This window comes from Chrysochloris asiatica, unplaced genomic scaffold, assembly GCF_000296735.1.
Source record: "Chrysochloris asiatica unplaced genomic scaffold, ChrAsi1.0 scaffold00041, whole genome shotgun sequence".
Classification (NCBI taxonomy): Eukaryota; Metazoa; Chordata; class Mammalia; order Afrosoricida; family Chrysochloridae; genus Chrysochloris; species Chrysochloris asiatica.
In genome coordinates this window covers 13,802,928-13,821,240 of record NW_006408559.1, presented here as the reverse complement: position 1 = coordinate 13,821,240, position 18,313 = coordinate 13,802,928, and the positions used below count along the sequence as shown (strand labels likewise).

Here is an 18,313-nt window from a genome sequence, read left to right as displayed (position 1 = left end):
TCAATTGTATTGTTGCTGTTGAGACTACACACAGTAAAGTATAGACCAATGTAACTGCTTCTGTTTGTACAACTGAGATGTCATTTATAAAAATTCTCATCGTCCATTTTTGAGTTGTGCCTCCCCCTCCCCCGCACATGAACTAGCTGCCTCTAACTAAGCTTTAATTTCTGACCCACTTCGGATGTGCTGTCCTACTGAACATGGACTTTCAGAAGCATTCACGTGAAGGTCATTTAATGTTGCTGCTTTTCTCAGACCTTGAAACGATACAGTGAGTCATATTGTTCCGACGATTAACTGTGCAGGAAGTGGACTAACCATAAATCTTTTACCACAAGCAATGAGCCGTGGTCTTTACCGGATCTATTTGCTTTTGGTTAATGCTACCGAGTGGCGTGGAGACCGTTTAGCTCTTGTCTGATTAAAGAAACGTGAGCGTATGCCCTGCTCTGTGGGTTCCAAGCTCAGACCTGCTGCTCCCAGGGAACCGGCTGGAGAAGGAAGGGGGACAGTGAGGAATGAGTGGGTGTTTCTGTCCCTGAGGCCTGTGTTCACACTTCCCTGGAAGCCCATGCGGATGAGGAAACCCAGGGGGACAGCAGGTCAAGCCCTGCCAACGGAGCATGTGCACAACTTTCAATAAAACTAGGTCTCATTCATCCCAGTCACCGTATTCTGCTGGTTTCTTAATTACGTTAAGAATGGGTCATGCTGACCGATTTGCTGCTTGTGTCTCTCGTAGTATTCGCTGGCCTACGCCTGCCTGAAGCTGGTGAATTACTCCTTCTTCTTCTGGCTACCTTTTTATCTGAGTAAGAACTTTAAGTGGAAGGAGGCCGAAGCCGACCAGCTGTCCATCTGGTACGATGTTGGAGGAATCATAGGTAGGCCGTGATACATCATCTTCCCTAATACAGAGCTAATCTTTCCTGGGTAGTGAAATCGCCATCATTGATGGTTTCAATACTTCACAGCCATTTCCCCTAAGCTGCCCTACCAGCAAAGAGCCAAACGCTTAAAGAGGAAAAAAATAGCAAGACCCAGGCAGCTTTATGGGGCTCTTTGTGGTGCTGTGGGTTCAAACCCCCCAACTCCTCAGTGGAAGAAGGAAAGATGAGGCTGTCTGCTCCCCTCAGGGTACGTGGGCTCTGAAAGTCTGTGAGTCGGAATCCACTCAGTGGTCTTGGTTGTGGTTTGTCATTCGAGGCAGGGAGACATAGACATGGCAAGGGCTCTTGTCCTTGTTCTTTGCTGGCAGTTCAGTTCTTTGTCTTGGGAAGCACAGGGCTGTCCCCTCTGCGGCCCATCTACATGTGACCCTTTTACAGTTTCAGGCATGGTTTGGCTGTAAAAGTGAATTGTATGTCTGAGGGCAAAGGGCAGACGTTAATGTGTTTGCGTTCTTTACCGCCTGCCTGCTTCATCACCCTCAGCCAATGAGGGAAGAAATGAGAGCTCAGGGTGCAGGCTTTCCAATCATAGAGGAGGTGTGGAGAACTGCCGTTGGTTTTTGGGTTTGCAGTTGCTTCTGTGTAAGCAGTAGACTTTAATAAGAGTGCTGTTTTGGTATAGCTGGGAGGGTAAAGTGAGAGGTTTTTAGCTGAGACAGTCTGATAGAGGTGTTAGTGAGCCGGCACTGTTTGCATCCTTTCTGTGGTGTGTACATTCAGGATTGTGGTAAGACTAGCCTGCCCCAGACACATGGAAGCAAACAGGGTATCCATAGCTGACAGATTCCCATAGCCCTTCCTTAGGTGAGGGGTCCTTTCAATGCACGTTGTCTGGGTACCTCTTGTCTGAGGTCTCCAGGGCTTCATGGCCACTAGGACTCAGAATGGGGCCGTCTCTAAATGCAGTGCCAGAGGGTTCACACCAACACTGCACGTACCTTGCTCCTAGCTTAGTACACAGCCCTGGCTGCTGCATTTCGTTTTGTTATTGTTAGCAGTCACTGAGTCACTTCTGACTCATAATAGCCCCATGTGCAACGGAACAGAACACTGCCCAGTCCTGCGCCATGCTCACAGGCCTCGTTCTGTTGGAGCCACGGTGTCAGGCTGTCTCCTCGAAGGCTTCCTCTTTTTTGCTGACTCTCTGTTTTACTGGGCGTCCAAAGTATACAAGATCAAGTCTCACCATCCCTGCTTCTAAAGAGCCTTCTGGCTGTACGTCTTCCAAGACAACATCAGGATTTGTTTGGTTCTCTGGCAGCCCACAGCACTTTTTGCCAGCACCTTCATTCAAAGGCCACCAGTTCTTCTGTGGTCTTCCTTACTCACTGTCCAGCTATCACATGCATATGAGGTGATTGGAAATACCATGGCTTGGATCAGGCACTTCTTTGTCCTCAAACTGATATCTCTGCTTTTTAACAGTTTTAACAAGAGATCTTTTGCAGCAGATTAGCTTAATGCTATTAGCTTAGAGCTCTGGTAGCGTAGTGGTTATGAATCGGGCTGCGAACCTTAAGGTCAGCGGTTCAAAACTACCAGCCGCTCCGCGGGAGAACGATGAGGCTTTCTATTCCTGTAAAGATTTACACCCTCAGAAACCCTGTACAGGGCTGCTATGGGTCGGAACCGACTTGATGGCACTTAACAACAACAACAAGGTCATTTGGTATTTGATGCTTCCAAGGTGAATATTTACTGGCCGCTAGAGTCTCACGGCACAATTAAGCATAGGGCTGCGAATCATGAGGTTGGTGGTTTGAGTCCACCAGCTGCTCAGTGGGAGAATGATGAATTTTTCTGCTCCTGCCAAGATTTAAGGAGCCTCTGAAACCCGTAACAGGGTCACTCTGAGTTGGTACTGACTCGATGACATTTAACAACAGCAGTAACATTAATAGTCTAGGAGATGTGACCCTTAATGAATTATCTTTCCAGTACAAAGTAGGGAAAGTAGCAGCTGGTTTTAGAAGGAGAAACAGTGAGGCCTACTGGGTGACTTTGATGATTTTTCCTTTGTTCACATTTTGGGGTCTGATTTGGCTCAGCCATCCTGAGGATGCGGCAGTCTGTCTTCCTCAGAGGAAATTTTGGAGGGAACTCTTCAGGATCCCTCTGTCTCTGGGAATAGTCAGGACTGGACGAGGGGGCCACGCTGCAGCAGGTGGGGCTGACTGTGCTCTGTCTGCCCTGCAGGGGGCACCCTCCAGGGCTTCATCTCTGACCTGCTCCAGAAGAGAGCCCCTGTTCTGGCGCTGAGCCTGCTGCTGGCCACCGGGTCCCTTGTGGGATACAGCCGTGAGTATTGCTGTGTGATAGAGGCTTCTGGGCCTCTGAGGAGGGAGGTGTTAGCTGTGAGCTAGTGGTCCGCCTGGGGTACCCTGAAGAGGTGCGCCAGGGCCCTCTCATTGTCCCCTGAGCACCAGGCAAATCCACCTCACATGGTTTTATGTGGTTGGGAGGAAGCCAGCCTGGCCTTTGCTCTGGCCTATTTCAAAGCTTGCTGGGCGGCTCTAGTAAAGGCAGAGTTACAGCTAATAAAACAATAAAAAGGGTGAAGGTTTCCCAGGAGGGAAGAAGATGGTAATTAGTAGGTTTGGTAGCTGTTCGCTGAGACACTGCCGCCATGAGAGTGGAATTTTCAGAAGCTCATTAGGGTAAGCAGCAGCAAGAGGCAAGGCAGCACAGCCTCCTGTCGCCTTGGGCAGCACTCGAGGCTGTGTGGGCTGCTCAATAAAGGCCTGACATCATGTGACCTATCTCCCCTTTATTCTCACAGGCTCACCTGACAACAAGTCCATCAACGCCCTTCTGATGGCGGTCACAGGTACGGTGCAGCTTCCAGTCTCCTGAATGAAAGAAAGGACGCTCGCATCTCCCTCAGTCTGAGTCACTCAGCCCTCAGCTAAGAGAACTCCCACGGCCACAGGGGGAGGAAGACTCCTTCTTCCTCACATCCTGCTCCTCTACTCCAGCCAGCTTGTCTACAGCCTCTGACGTTTTAGGGAGGCCGTAAGCTCGGAACCTTTGGACGGCCTCTAGGTTGAGAAGTCATTGCCCTGAGGACGAACTCTGCCTTCTCTCTTGGTTTAGGCAGCCTTGAGAATGGTGTTCAGGACAAACTGTGGTGACCACCTTTTGAGGCGCCCGTCCTGTATCCTGCTGTGTGTTGATCTTCTAACCTGTATCAGAACTTCCCCACGTGGGTGTCCCCCCCTCCCCACCCACCAGCGTGCGACCATTTGCTGCCCCTCAGCAGCGTCCGGTGCTTTTTTTATTATTTTTTTTAAATGGCTGTCCACGCACTTTTATTGCTCTTTTAAGTTTTGGTTAGTTAGTGCAGGGGTTGATGATTCATTTTAGTCTCGTCAGTGGTGCATGTCACCTTCAGACCAGAGGCAGGCCAGTCCCCAGCACGTTGACAGGTGCACGGCTGCTCCTTCAAATGTGGGGGTGGGGTGGGGCTGGCCTTGAGACTTCCACCTCTGGCTGTCCAAATGGCTCCCTTGGCTTCCTCAACTCCTGTGGCCTCTCAGGTATTGTTTATCTGGTGACGTCCAGAAAAACTGACACCTGCCTCACATAGGGTGCGGTCAGTGATGCCATCATGGAGTACCACTAGATGACATTTATAAAAACCGGGGCCCATTCCACAAGTGCCGAGGAATGGTCCCAAGACTGTCTCCAGAGCTGAGCTGGGTGGATCTTCTTGAAGGAAGGGGGCTAGGGGGCCCTGGAGAGCTTTGCATCCCATGGAAATGTGTGTCATTTTGAGTCCTTTAGGGCAGGCAGGTGTTTTGTACTGCCCCAGGGGTAGACGTTGAAGTCGGTGTGTGGGACAAATGTTTTGTTTAGTCAGACTTGCTTCTGTTAGTGTCTGAGGAAGATGCTACATTGCAAACCAGCTAGATGTCTTTTAGAAAGCCCAGTGTGGCTGGTCTTCCTCCTGTGTTGGGGCTGATGATGTGTTGGGTGCAATGAGGGGCCTGCTATTTAAGGGTCTTCAAACTTGGGCAAGGCCCACAGAGCTGATTACAGTGGGACCAAGAGTCCTATCGGCCCATTCCTACTTGGCTCTGAGGACTCCCGGGAGGGGTGTCAGACAGGGTCACCTGTACCGTTGGAATAGCTGTCTTCTCTCACCACCTTATCCAATCTGGGGTTGGATTTGGGTCGTTAGATGTTCATGTGACAGAGCTCCATGGTCAAGCAGTTGGACAGCTTCTTACATGTAGCTGCTAAGGAATGCATACTTCACATGGGAGAAGAGCTGTCTGTCTGTTTGCTCTCTGTAGCTGTACAAGAGGGGGCTTCAAAAAGTTGATGGTAAATTTTTGTTATTTTTAAATCCCATTTTCCCATGAGCTTTTGGAAACACCTTGCATTAGAATGTCACAGACTTCCGGAAGGCTTTTTACTGCTTAGAAAACACCAGTGGGGGAGTTCAGCGTCTGATTAAAGACTCAGGAAGTAGTTAGTGGAGCCATGAGTAATGTGTTACTAAGCACGTCTTCTGTGTCGGCTTCAGGGTTTTTTATCGGGGGACCTTCTAACATGATCAGCTCTGCGATTTCTGCGGACCTGGGGCGCCAGGAGCTAGTTCGAGGGAGCAGTGAGGCTCTGGCCACGGTCACGGGCATTGTTGACGGTACTGGGAGCATCGGCGCTGCTGCGGGCCAGGTGAGAGCGTGGGGTGGGGCGGTGTCCTCCTGTCCCTTGGGTGGGGCTGGGACCTACACTACGTCCTCCTGTCCCCTGGATGGGGCTAAGACCCACACACTAGGACCTTCTGTCACTTGGGGCACATGCACTGGGCCTGAAGCCTCCTCTGAGGTCCTCTTGATGTCACCTGGCGTGGAAGGCTCCTCCATATTTCTTTCCAGAAGTTTCATTCCTTCCAGATTCTATCTGAACCCTAAGAAGAACGCTCCATCTGCTGTAGCCCCGCTCCCTTTTACAGCCTGGGACTGGCAGCCCACAGGGGTGGGGCAGGTACAAGAGCCCACCTCTGCCCACCCGCCCTCCTGCATACCACACACGCACCCACACTCACGTTCTTTACAAGCAAGCAGCCCTGGACTCTGGGCTGCCGCTCCAGTTTCCTGTATTCACCGTGGCTGGAAATCTGAGATGGTGCATCCACAGGTGGTCTATCCATGTCCTCCATCATAATGTTCAGGGCTCCTCATGAAGATGGCCTGGGGCAGGGCTGGCCGGGGTGTCTGCTTTCAGAAAGGTATCTGGTGAAGTCAGACGTCACTAGGTGAAGATTGGGCTCCTACAGAACTTTCCTAATTGGTGTTTTTGTGACACTTAAGGCACTGGTTCTGCTCCTAGTCACCCTGGGCTGCTTGGGAGCAGTGTGGGTTTGAGAATCATCGACGTGGGTAGAATAGCTGAGGCGGTGGTGGTAGAAGAGGTTTTAATAGGGAGAAAGAATAAAGTACAAAAGATAGAACCTCGGGGAAGGAATGCCCCGTAATCAAAGACAGTGAGGAGAGCACACGTCATCCAAGGCAGAGCATCTGAGGAGTGCTGGGTATGGGGAAGTCCAGGAGAACTGGACACAAAAGGACACTTGGTGTTGACACTAAAACCATTGCTGCAGAGTTGATGCTGACTCTCAGTGAGCCTACAGGACAGAGCAGGGGTGTCCACAGGGGTTCCGAGACTGTCATCTTCATGAGAGCACATCACCAGGGCTTTCCTCCTGTGGAGCCACTGGATGGGTTTGAACCACCAACCTTAAGGGTAGCAGCCAGGTGCTTTAACCGTTGGGCCACTGGGACTCCTCGTGTAGATGTTGTTAAGTGTTGTCGAGTCAGTTCCAGCTCAGAGTGACCCTGTATAGGGTTTCTGAGGAGCAACTGGTGGGTTTGAACCGCTGACCTTACTGTCCTTAGTCCATTACTTATCCTGTGGAGCCAACAAGCTCCTGTGTGTACATTGTTGTAGTTATTGTTAAGTGCTGTCGAGTTGGTTCTGACTCATAGAGTACTCTATATAGGGTTTCCAGGGAGTTACTGGTGAGTTTGAACCACCAACTTTGCAATTCAAACTGGCCTGTGGTCCAGTGCTCTTCCTACAGCGTCACACCAGGACTCTGTTGACGTTGTGAAGTTGTTAGTGTTTGTTGTCTGTCTGCCGTGCTATGATTCAGGCTTCACAAGGACAGTGTTGTGCTTGCTTTGTATTCTCTGATGCAGAGGAGCCATTCAGCTGTTTGTCGCATGATTGGTAAATGATTGATTGATGAAATTGATATACTTAGCACAATATTGGAGATGAAAGGGTACTTAGCAAAGATAGGGGCAGATCAGCTTACTTGACCATGCTCTAGATTAGGAATCCGAACGTGCATTTGGCCCTCGGTTCAGGCATTTCCCTATGTGGGGTCACCATTGGATAATGATTTTCTGAGAAAGTTCCTCATCCTCCTTGATGTCTCCACCATGAGATGAGTGTTCAAAACGTAGTAGTTTGTGGAGTTGGTCTTTCTTTAGCATGTCTCTACTGCCATGCTCAGATCCCTAGTCATGAAATGGGGTCCACACTGCCCTGAGGGTTATGGCCAGGGCAGCAGGCTCTGGAGGAAGTCGTCATTCACGTTACTGGTGCTTTAAGGCATCACTTAAGCTGAGAGAACTGAGGAAAAAATTCAAGCTTTTGCTTGCAATATGAAGAATTCTTTGGGCAAAATGTTGAATGATGCAGAAAGCATCAAAAGAACATGGTTGGTTTATACAGAGTCGCTGTACCAAAAAGAAATGGTCAGGGTTCAAATATTTCAAGAGGTAGCATATGATGAAGAGCCATTAATACTGAAAGGAAGAAATCCAAGCTGCACTGAAGGCAGTGGCAAAGAACAAGGCTCCAGGAATTGATGGAATGCAAATTAAAATCTTTCATACTGATGCAACACTGGAGGCACTCATTCATCTATGCCACAGATTTGGAAGACAGCTACCTGGCCAGATGATTGGAAGAGATCCATATTTATGTCCATTCCAGAGAGGTGACCCAGTAGAATGCGGAAATACTAGGACAGTATCATTAATACCGCACACCAGTAAAGTTTTGCTAAAGATCATTTAAAAATGACTGCAACAGTACATTGAAAAGATACTGGATTCAGATCAGGATGTGAAACAAGGGATATCATTACTGACATCAGATGGATATTGGCTGAAAGCAGAGAATACCAGAAAGATGTTTGTTGTTGTTATGTGCCATGGAGTCGGTTCTGACTCTTAGTGACCCTGTACAGGGTTTCCAGGGCTGTAAATCTTTACGGGAGCAGAAAGCCTCATCTTTCTCCCGCAGAACAGCTGGTAGTTTTGAACTGCTGACCCTGAGGTTAGCAGCCTGATTTGTATCCACTACGCTACCAGAGCTCCTGTGCTTTATTGGTTATACAAAGCCTTTTGACTGTGTGGATCATGACAAGCTATGGATGACATTGGAGAATGACTACTCCAGAACACTTAAATCGTGCTTACGAGCAACAATGGGACACTGAATGGTTTGAAATCAAGAAAGGTATATGCACTGTTGTATCCATTCACCATACTTGTTCAGTCTGTATGCTGAGCAGATAATCTAAGAAGCTGGATTCTATGAAGAAGAAAATGGCATCAGGATTGGAGGATGAGTCATTAACCATCTGCGAGATGCAGATGATACAGTTTGGCCTGCTGTAAGTGAAGAGAACTTAAATTACTTACCAATGAAGATCAAAGACCACAACCTTCAATATGTATTGTGTTGCAATACAAAGACAAGAAAAATCTTCACAAATGGACCCATAAATAACATCGTGATAAATGGAGAAAAGATTGAAGTTGTCAAAGACTTCATTTTTTTTTTTTTTTAACGTTGTGAATGAAGTGAAGCTTTATAGACAAGATCATCAGCTTTACATTCAGCAAATTACATGCTTTGTTTCATCTCAGTGATTACAATCTCCTCCCTGCAACAATAGTTATCCTTCTTCCTTCCGGTGGCTTCCCTTTTACATCTTACATTACACAAATGAACAAAGCACAAGTACTTGATGTACACATGCAAAACAAAAAATATATATATTCATTTGAATGTCCTAAGGCATATTCTGCAAGCCAGCCTCCTGCCTGCAGGCACACAGCCTTCCTCAATCCGTGGGCCTAGAGCCCATAGCTGCTTTGTCTCCATGCCACCACCTCTACCACCATCTCTGCTGTCACTGATTTTCTAGGTGAGATCTCAGGCTCCTCTACAAAGATTTCATTTTGCTTATATCTACCTTCAACACTCATTGAGGCAGCTGTTAAGAAATCCAAAGATGAATTGTGTCTGGCAACTCTGCCGCACAAGTGTTCAAGAGCAAAGATGTCAGTTTGAAGACTAAGGTGTGCCTGGCTCATGCTGTAGTATTTCAGTAATCTCATATGTCTGTGCAAGTTGCACAGTTTATAAGGAAGACCATAGAATAATTGATGCATTTGAGTGGATGGTGTTGGAGAAGAATAGCAAAGGTACCATGGACTACTAGAAGAATGTACAAATCTGTGTTGGAAGATGTACAACCAGTAACCTCCTCAGAAACCAAGATGGCCAGACTTCATCTCTCATACTTCGGACGTATTATCAGGAGGGACCAGTCCCTAGAGAAGTAATAGCATGCTTGGAGGGGCAGCAGAAAAGAGAGATCCCCAATGAGGTGGATTGGCACAATTGTGCTGATGTCGCAGAACTGGGAGGTGTTTTGTTCAGTCGTACATGGAGCCTCTGTGGTACTTCACACCAAGGCTGAGGGTGCCATCTTTTCCCAATCCGTGACTTAGTACTAAAACTTGGCCGCCCCACCCCCACCCCTTTTTCTCGGGACTTCCCAAGAAAAAAGACTAGTTCTTTCCTCCTTGTCTCTGTAACATTCAGCATCTATCTCTCTAGTGGGCACTTGTCTCAGTGGGTCACCCGAGCTGTTTGTCTATCTGTCCACCGTGCCAGACTCTGCACCCCCTTCAGTCATTGTGCTCCTGGTGCTGTTGCATCCTGGGTAATAACAGGAGCCCAGAAAGATGAAGTTTAAGGAACCCTGGTATCACAACCATTAAGCGCTCAACTTTCAACCCAGAGGTTGCTGGTTCAAAGCCAGCAACTCCACAAGAGAAAGATGCGGTGATTTTTGCAAAGGTTGAAGACAAGAAAATCCTATGAGGCAGTAGTTCTGCTTTATCACACACGGCCGTCATGAGTTGGATTAAGTCACAGTGTCTCCCAAAAGAAGTGTGTCCATACAGACATTTGAACATGAATGTTCATAGCTGCATTATTCATGATAGTTCAAGAACAAATGTAAACCAGTTGCCTATTGGTAGATGAATATGGTGCAACCATACCTCGGAAAATCAAGAAATAGGTGAGTGCCTCAACGTGGGTGAACCTCAAACACATTGTGTCAAGTGAAGTGTCCCAGAAGACCACTGATTGTTCATGGTTCCGTTCATGTGAAATGTCCAGAATGGGTGAACCTATAGCAAAAGGCATTACCTGTGTGGTTGCCTAGGGATAGATAAAGGAATTCTGGTAGCATAGTGGGTTATTCGTAGGGCTGCTAACCGCAGGGTCAGCAGTTTGAATCCACCAACTGCTCTGAGGGAGCAAGATCAGGCCTTCTGTTGCCATAAAGATTTATAACCTCGGAAACCCTATACAGATCAGAATGAGTCGGAACTGACTGTGGCAGGCTTGGTAAAGGTGAGAGATGAAGAGTGGCTGCTAAGATTGGATTATGGTCACACAGTTTTATTGCTCTGGAAACAGGCTCAGCCCAAACCCATTCCAGTGAGTGAAATTAAACTTAGAACAACTCTCTCGGGCAGAGTCTGGTCTCTATGGAAGCAGACAGCCTGCCGCAGCTTTCTCCCACACACGAAGCGGCTGCTGGATTCAAACTGCCTGCTTTTCGGTTAGGAGCTAAGCACTTTAATTACTGGGCCACCAAAGCACCCTGAAAACGATTAAATTATTCACATTAAATGGGTGAACTTAATGTTGTTAAATGGTTTATCTATACAGCTGTCCAAAGAACAAGATGTGGCGGACTGCCGTGCTTCGCTGGTGTTGGGCTTCATTGTTGTGGCACACAGTCCAGGCTAAGCCTTTCGCTGTACATCTGCCTGGTTAGAAGCGCCAGGAGCAGGTGTCAAACATTGCTCGAGCCTTTGCAGTGGTTGAGAGTGAACACTACTCCATAGGTCGTCAGTGTAGAGCAGCAGTCCTGGCCAGGGAGCATAGTTGAGAAAATGGGAGATGTACTCAGAAACCTAACCACACCACAAGCACCCTGGGGCAGCGCCTTTCAGTGGGGAGAAAGAATGACCAGTGGGAGAGGCCTGAGACTGGGCATCCTCTGTCTTTATGGTAGAAGATGATGAGTGAAAACATGTGTTTTCTGTTTCTGGGTTTTGTTTGAGGACCTTTACACAGTGAAGGGCATCGGTAAAACTTACATGGCAATATGTATGCAAAAGAGTTGTGTTAAAAAACACAAACAGCAAAGCATTATGGAACTCCCAGCGCTCTCCTGTTCGCTCTGCTCTGTAGCAGTGTGGTTTGTCAGTGACCAGTCTCCTTGTTTGTACTGTTTCTCTCTCCCTCAGTATCTGGTGTCTTTGATCCAGGACAAACTTGGATGGATGTGGGTGTTCTATTTCTTCATTCTCATGGTAAGTGTGTGTGTGCTTTTAAACTAATGATTTTTCTTATTTATTCCAAAGCATTTGCTTCTGGAAATCAGTTCACCTCATGGTTTCTTTTAAAGCTCTTGTGGTTATGGTTAGCTTTTGTCACGTTGATTGCAACTCACAGCAACTCCATGTTCACGGCTGGTCTGGGACCATCCTCACAAATTAATACATTTTCATTTATAAAAGATGTGTGAAAAAAAGAAACAAAAAGATGTGGGGCTCATACATAATCTCTTTCTAAGACCCTTTAAAAAAAAAAAGTAACATTTTATTTGTCTGAAAAGATCCATTTTTTCTTTAAGGATGAAAACGGCCTCCAGTTTGCTTTAGTCCTGAGTCTAATCAGCATCATTGCCTGTAGTTCTAGAGTAACAAACAGTGAGAGACTTAACATGTCCCCAGCCACTCACCAGTGCCCTCATCCAGGGTCCCCTCCCGCTGGTCAATGGCACGTGGGGATTCCAGAGGAGGTAACAGATGCCATGGGTTAACCACCACACGTTACCCTAACAAGCACTGGGCTAGTCCAGGTGAGGATTCCACAATAATGGCCGTTGCTAGAGGAAGTGTTGGCTATGCCCTGCAGACTGTCCCATGTAGAAGAACGCCTGGTGCTGTCTCCACTGAGCACACACAGGACATGCTTGGTGACACGACATGGCTCCTTAGAGTCTGGTGTACTGAAGTCTTGGTATTGCTGAGTGCTGTGGAATCGAGTCTGACTGACGGTGATCCCACGTGATAGTGGGGCTCCCCATGGGGTTTTCTAGGTTGTTCTCTTTACAAGAGCAGATTGTCAGGCTTCCTCCCACAGAGCCAAGCACTTACCAGTTGTGCAGACAGCCAATCTCTGACCTGGTCCAAGGGGCTGGGGGAGGGGGAGTCCCGGAGCTCCCAGGAGTTGACTCTAGGCATACTGTCAAAGATGACCTGGGACTCTCCTGGTTTCCTTGTCTCTCTGTCCCGCTTCTTAACATGTCTCCTGATGAACCTTGTGGTCCGTCCTGTTAGAACAGGGTTCTGTTATAAGAAACACAGTTTATAATCTTAGCCCCAGCATCAATTTTCTGCTGTTTCTCTGGCAAAGGATTTAATTTATGTACCTTAGTTTTTTTGGTGGTCGTTTTTTTAAAAAACTAAAATGTAAGTATTTTGTAGCAACATTAACTATGATTTTAAAAATCAGTTTTTAATCCCTTAAAGATTAAGCTTCACCTTTGTACAGAGTCTAAGTGAACGCTTCTGTTCAGATCCTCGGTGACGTTCCAGCGATGGGTGCTCCAGTTGTTGAGTGCCGTCGAGTTGTCCTTAACTTACAACAACCCTGCAGAGGGTTTCCAAGGAGCAGCTGGGGGATTTGAACCTCTGATTTTGTGGTTAGCAGAGCAGTGCTGATCCTCATGGCTTTAGTACGGTTTCACTTTTCATCTCCGTTCTCTTTGCAGACGAGTTGCACGATTGTGTTCATCTTACCGCTAGTTGTGAGGGAAATACGCCAACTTGTACAAAGGAGGCAGACTCCTACAGCAAGTGACTGACCAGTGCCCTCCAGAGACGAGGAAGTGGGCAGCACGGTGGGACGTTAGCTGTGAGCTCCACCCCAACCTGGTGCTCTAGGCCTGGTCCCGGCTGTCAGCCGCCTGTGAGATGCTGCCTGGCCATGATACCGGGAGATTTCTTTACACTACACGGTTATAGTGGATGATTTGTGCTGTCGTCTCATGCACTCACAGAGGACCCTCTCTGTTTGGCTTGTTGGAGTTGTTTTCTCCCTTCAGCCTTCAGTGCTGTACTGGACATGGGCTCTTGTCCTCCAGCCCCCAAAGCAGGTGAGCAGGAGGCAGAGGCATGCATGACTCTTGTGTACAATGTGCTCCATGGACAACAAGGTCGTGGCATTTGGCTTGATCCAAACTCTTTAGAAAACCGGGTCATCTTTGACACAGAAGTCCTGATACTCGAGCTGGGCCGATCCTGAGCTGCCATGACAGCCTTTCTGCGCATGTGGTAGAAAGGGCGCGGAGCGCACTGGGGACGCCATCATGCCCCATCAAATGTCATCTTGCTCTAGAAAAATAGTACCTTCAAATCATCATCACCTGGCTCCACCGCATCCTCATTTAGAATTCACTCTGACTCCAGAATGTACCTAGCCTTCCTTTCGAGGTCCATAAGGCACAGCCAGTATCTTGAACATTCCAACGAGTGCCTCACAGCCCAGGGGACTTGGCCCCAGATATGCTGGTGGGTAAGAGCCGTGGGCTTGGTCCTGTTAACTGAGGATTGATCTCCTCACAACCATATTCCTGCAGTTTCCTCAGTTTGGCTGAAATCAGAGACCTGTTGTCCTAGTGGGTGCTCCCTTTGTGACGCTGAGTCACATGAATGGATTATGAGGGCCTGAGGGGTCCACTCTTTAGGGGTTTGTAGAGAGTGTGTCTTCAAGGCTGTGAATTCTATACTTACTATCAATGTTTTAAGGCCATCCTGTATACATTTTAAATGATATAAACAGACGAGGGGAAAGGTGTACAATTTAGAGGGAACCCTGATTTGAATTGGGCTGGGGATTCTTTCAGCTTCATACTCTGAACTCTGAAATTATGGTGTGTTTACCAACCTGATAAACAAGAATGTTCACCAAACAAATATCTAATCTGTTTACTGCTTATTACTGACAAAGGGGAAATATGAAACATAAAAAGAAAAATAAATGGACTTTCATAGTAAATTCTTGCATCCATTTGTTTATTTAAATGCCTAGCCTGAGCACTGGTGGATTTCCTGACCTGACGTGGCTGGGGTGGCCCCTTTCCAGTTATGGCTGTGACCCCTCTCCCACACACACACCACACACACATGTGAATTGTGCTTGTTTGAACTGAAAAGTCGTGTGTAGATCGACTCCATGTTTAATGTCTAACCTCTGACCCTTGATCCAGAGATGGTTTCTTCTGCCCCACCATAATCTGCATGTTTGAACCACACTGTCCCAATCCCAGACCTTAACTTCACTGCAGAGTAAACGGGATGAACGGAACGTGAGTGTGGTTGTGTCTTCATTCCGTAGAGCTGTTGTGACGGACGTACTGCAAGTAGGTGACTTTGTTGTTGTTGTGACGTGGAGTTGGTTCCGACACAGCGACCCTGTATAGGGTTTCCAAGGCTATAGAAAGCCTCATCTTTCTCCCATGGAGCAGGCTGGTAGTTTCAAACTGCTGACCTTGCGATTCACAGCCTGATTCGTAACCACTACTCTACCAGAGCGCCTTGTTGTTAGGTACCATGGAGTTGGTACCGCCCCATAGTGACCTTATGCACAGCAGAAGGCCTCTTTCCTCTGCATTTCACACCCCTCCCTCCTCTGGTCCCCTCCCCCACCATCTTCCCCTTATCCTCCCCTCTACCTAACCTCCTTGTCCCTCCTACACCCCCCTCATCATCTTCCTCCCACATTCCCTCCCGCCCCCTCCCTTGTCACTACCCCTCCTCCCTTCCACTCTCCCCTCATCCCTCCCTCCTCCCTCACCCTCCCGCTCCCCCCCCCCTCCTGTGTCTCCCCCATCCCTTCCTCTCCTCCCCTGTCCCTCTACACTTCACCCATCCCACAGCTCCACACCCCTCACCTCTTCCCCTCCTCCCTTCTTGCTCTCTTCCTCCCTCCCACTTCCCTGCTCACCTTTTCTATGCCCCTCCCCCCTCCCACACCCTTCAGCCCTCCACATCCCTCCAGGCCCCTCTCCCCTTCCCCTCACTCCCACACCCCCTCATCCCTTCTGCTCCTTAGTCATTCCTCCTGGTCCCCCTTGATGTCCACCTCTGAGAATCTTGTCCTGACCACCCAGCTTCTTTAAGCTTCTGGGGCAGCCTTGTTCTGATCGACTTCACAGCCTGATTCTATTCTCACGTCTGGCTGTAGTTCCTCAGTTAAAATGTGAGCATCACTGGAGGTCAGAGGGACAGCTGCATCAGGTGGGCTGACTTCCCTGCCCATGGACTTCAGACTCTGTTCCTTTGGCTTTTTGGTAAACGCCGTTAGCATTTCTGAAGATACAGGGTTTCAGCATACAAGAGCACTTGAAAAAGCTCATGGCAAATGGAATTAAAAGAGGATGGCATTTTCCCACCATCTTTTTGAAGCCCTCTTTTCTATCTAGACTAAAACCTGTTGCCATGGGGTTAATTCAGACTGCCCCCCCGCCCCAATGGGCTTCCCAAGGCTGTAATTTTCCAGAATTTGAACCACCAACCTTTTGGTTAGCAGGCCAATGTTTAGCCTACTGTGCCTTTCTATGTACTGTGCTTGTTATATCTGTACTTAATCAGACTAAATATGGAATGTCTGTGTTTACATGTGGAGTCCTGGTGTGGTGCTGTAGGATAAGCACTTGATTGTTAACCACAAGGTTGGTGGTTTAAGCGCAGGGTCCCTATGAGTTAAACTGACTGCATACCACTTAGTAATAACAATATTTACATATGTGACCAGAGATAATACAAATTGTTTAAAGGGTTCCCTGTCAAGTACATGATAAGCAATTCTATACCTGGATACCCTGTTGTGTGGCTTTTCAGTTGTTAATAAAAAGTTGACCTGTATAAATCTTTACAAAGTGCTGTCCCACTTTGTGCCCCCCAGTCTTAGTGAGGGAGTCATGGTGGGGGTCCTATTCGTTCTGTTCTTTAGAAGTGGGAACAGATACTCGGGATCATGTGATCTAGAACATATCAAGCAGGATGTAGCCACCACAGGTCTTAAAATAAAGAAGATAGATTTTTGTTGCAAATACACCCAGCAGGACACACCTCAACAGTGTGTACACTGAGCTGCTGTAGTCCATTTCATCCCTTAGAGATAGTTCTTAAAAGAGCACAATGCTCAAAGCAGACAGTTTTTACTAGTTACGCTAAATTACTGTTTTAAGACTTCATGGGATATTTTTGGTGTAAGGCTTAAAGATGATCTCAGAGCAATTGTTCCAGGGGTTTATACAGTCTCCATGGCTCCAGAAATTGGAGTCTATACTAGGAATTCTGTTCTGCATTTTCCTCCTTTTGATCAGGATTCTGCTAATGGAATCTTCGATTAAAATGTTCTGTAAGGGTAACCAGGCACCATCTGCTTCTGATCTCATGACAAAGGAGACAGTTGTTCATGAAGGCAATTACACCACACAGTCTAGTTCTTCCTCTGGTCCCTGAGTGTCTTTCCTCTGTTGTTCCAGGTGTAGAGACCAATGATCTCGCTTTGGATGGCCACTTAGAAGCTTTAAAGACCCCAAGCATGATCCAACAAGCTAGGAGGCAGAACAGAAGCCCTAAGCTGTTGTTGTCAGGTGCCATCGAGTCGGAACCGACTCATAGCGACCCCATGCACAGAAGAACGAAACAATGTCCGATCCTGGGCCAACCTCACTACCGCCGCCACACATGACGCCATCAATGATGCCACCTGGCTGATCCATCTCGTTGGGGGTCTTTCTCTTTTTCTCTGACCCTCCACCCTACCCAGCATGACATCCTTCTCCAGTGACTATTCTCTCCGGACAACGTGTCCAAAGTATGAGAGACGAAGCTTAGCCATCCTGGCCTCCAAGGAGCACTCTGGCTGCACTTCTTCCAAAACAGATCTATTGGTTCTTTTGGAAGTCCATGGCACTTTCAGTATTCTCCTCCAACACCACAACTCAAAGGCATCAATTCTTCTATGATCTTCCTTATTCACTGTCCAGCTTTCGCATCCATATGAGGTTATTGAAAATACCATGGCTTGGGTCAGGTGCACCTTAGTCCTCAAGCTGACATCTCTGCTAAGCTGTTAGTAGGCCAATTAACTAGGATGTTCTTTGAAACCTTCCCACACCCAAGAACCAAATCCCATCAGGTGTTTAGTTGTATATTAACAACCTCAGCAGTTACTCTCTCTTTGTCATTGTTATAAATGTATCTATCACACAACTTCTTGTTGGTAAGTGCCATCGAGTCGATCCTGACCCATAGCAACCCTGTGTAGGGTTTCCGAGGAGCAGCTGGTGAGCTTGAACCACCAACCTTGCAGTTCAAACGGCTTTGCAGTCTGGCGCATTAACCCACAGTGCCACACCAGGACTCAACAACTTGGGTCTATTCAGTTTTTTATAGATATGCAGTTTATTGACAGCACTTATAATCCTCTGCTGTGTGACCCAGCCCTACCCTCCGTCAATATGATCTTTCCTCACTGACCGGCCAGGTCCTTGGACAGAACTCCAGCAAGCTTTCCATGCTACCAAGTGGCCCCATGTCATTTCGTTTCATCTTGTCCTGGGCTTGCATACAGGACAGACATTGGGCAATTGTTTTAGTCTATTCTGAGGCCAGAGCCCCAGAGGTGCCAGCATGGACAGACCTCAGAAGCTGTCCATTTCCAGATGTGATGGGCACTGGGCTCTTCACCTCTATCTGTTGGCACCGCTGTTGGTTCTTCCAGGTTTGCTGTTAATACGTCATCTTGTTTTAAAGTCATTGTCCATCAGTCTGACTTACGTGATTTTTAAAAGGCACAGTGTTTATGGGGGGATATTCTGCCTCCTACCAAGTTGTTATTTAATTAAGTTCAAGGTGCCCTCGGGTTAGTTTTGGTTCAAAGCT

At 47.6% G+C, this 18,313-nt stretch overlaps 1 protein-coding gene across 1 annotated transcript in view; it reads left to right on the top strand.

Annotated features, from left to right (window-relative positions):
* Positions 1-13,221, top strand: part of SLC37A3 (solute carrier family 37, member 3) — a 33,681-nt gene extending 20,460 nt beyond the window's left edge. The window contains exons 9-14 of the mRNA XM_006861250.1: positions 746-887; positions 3,150-3,251; positions 3,733-3,780; positions 5,482-5,633; positions 11,597-11,662; positions 13,129-13,221. Of these exons, the coding sequence (XP_006861312.1) occupies positions 746-887; positions 3,150-3,251; positions 3,733-3,780; positions 5,482-5,633; positions 11,597-11,662; positions 13,129-13,221 (603 nt within the window). The remainder of the gene's footprint in view (positions 1-745; positions 888-3,149; positions 3,252-3,732; positions 3,781-5,481; positions 5,634-11,596; positions 11,663-13,128) is intronic.
* Positions 13,222-18,313: the final 5,092 nt, after the last annotated feature.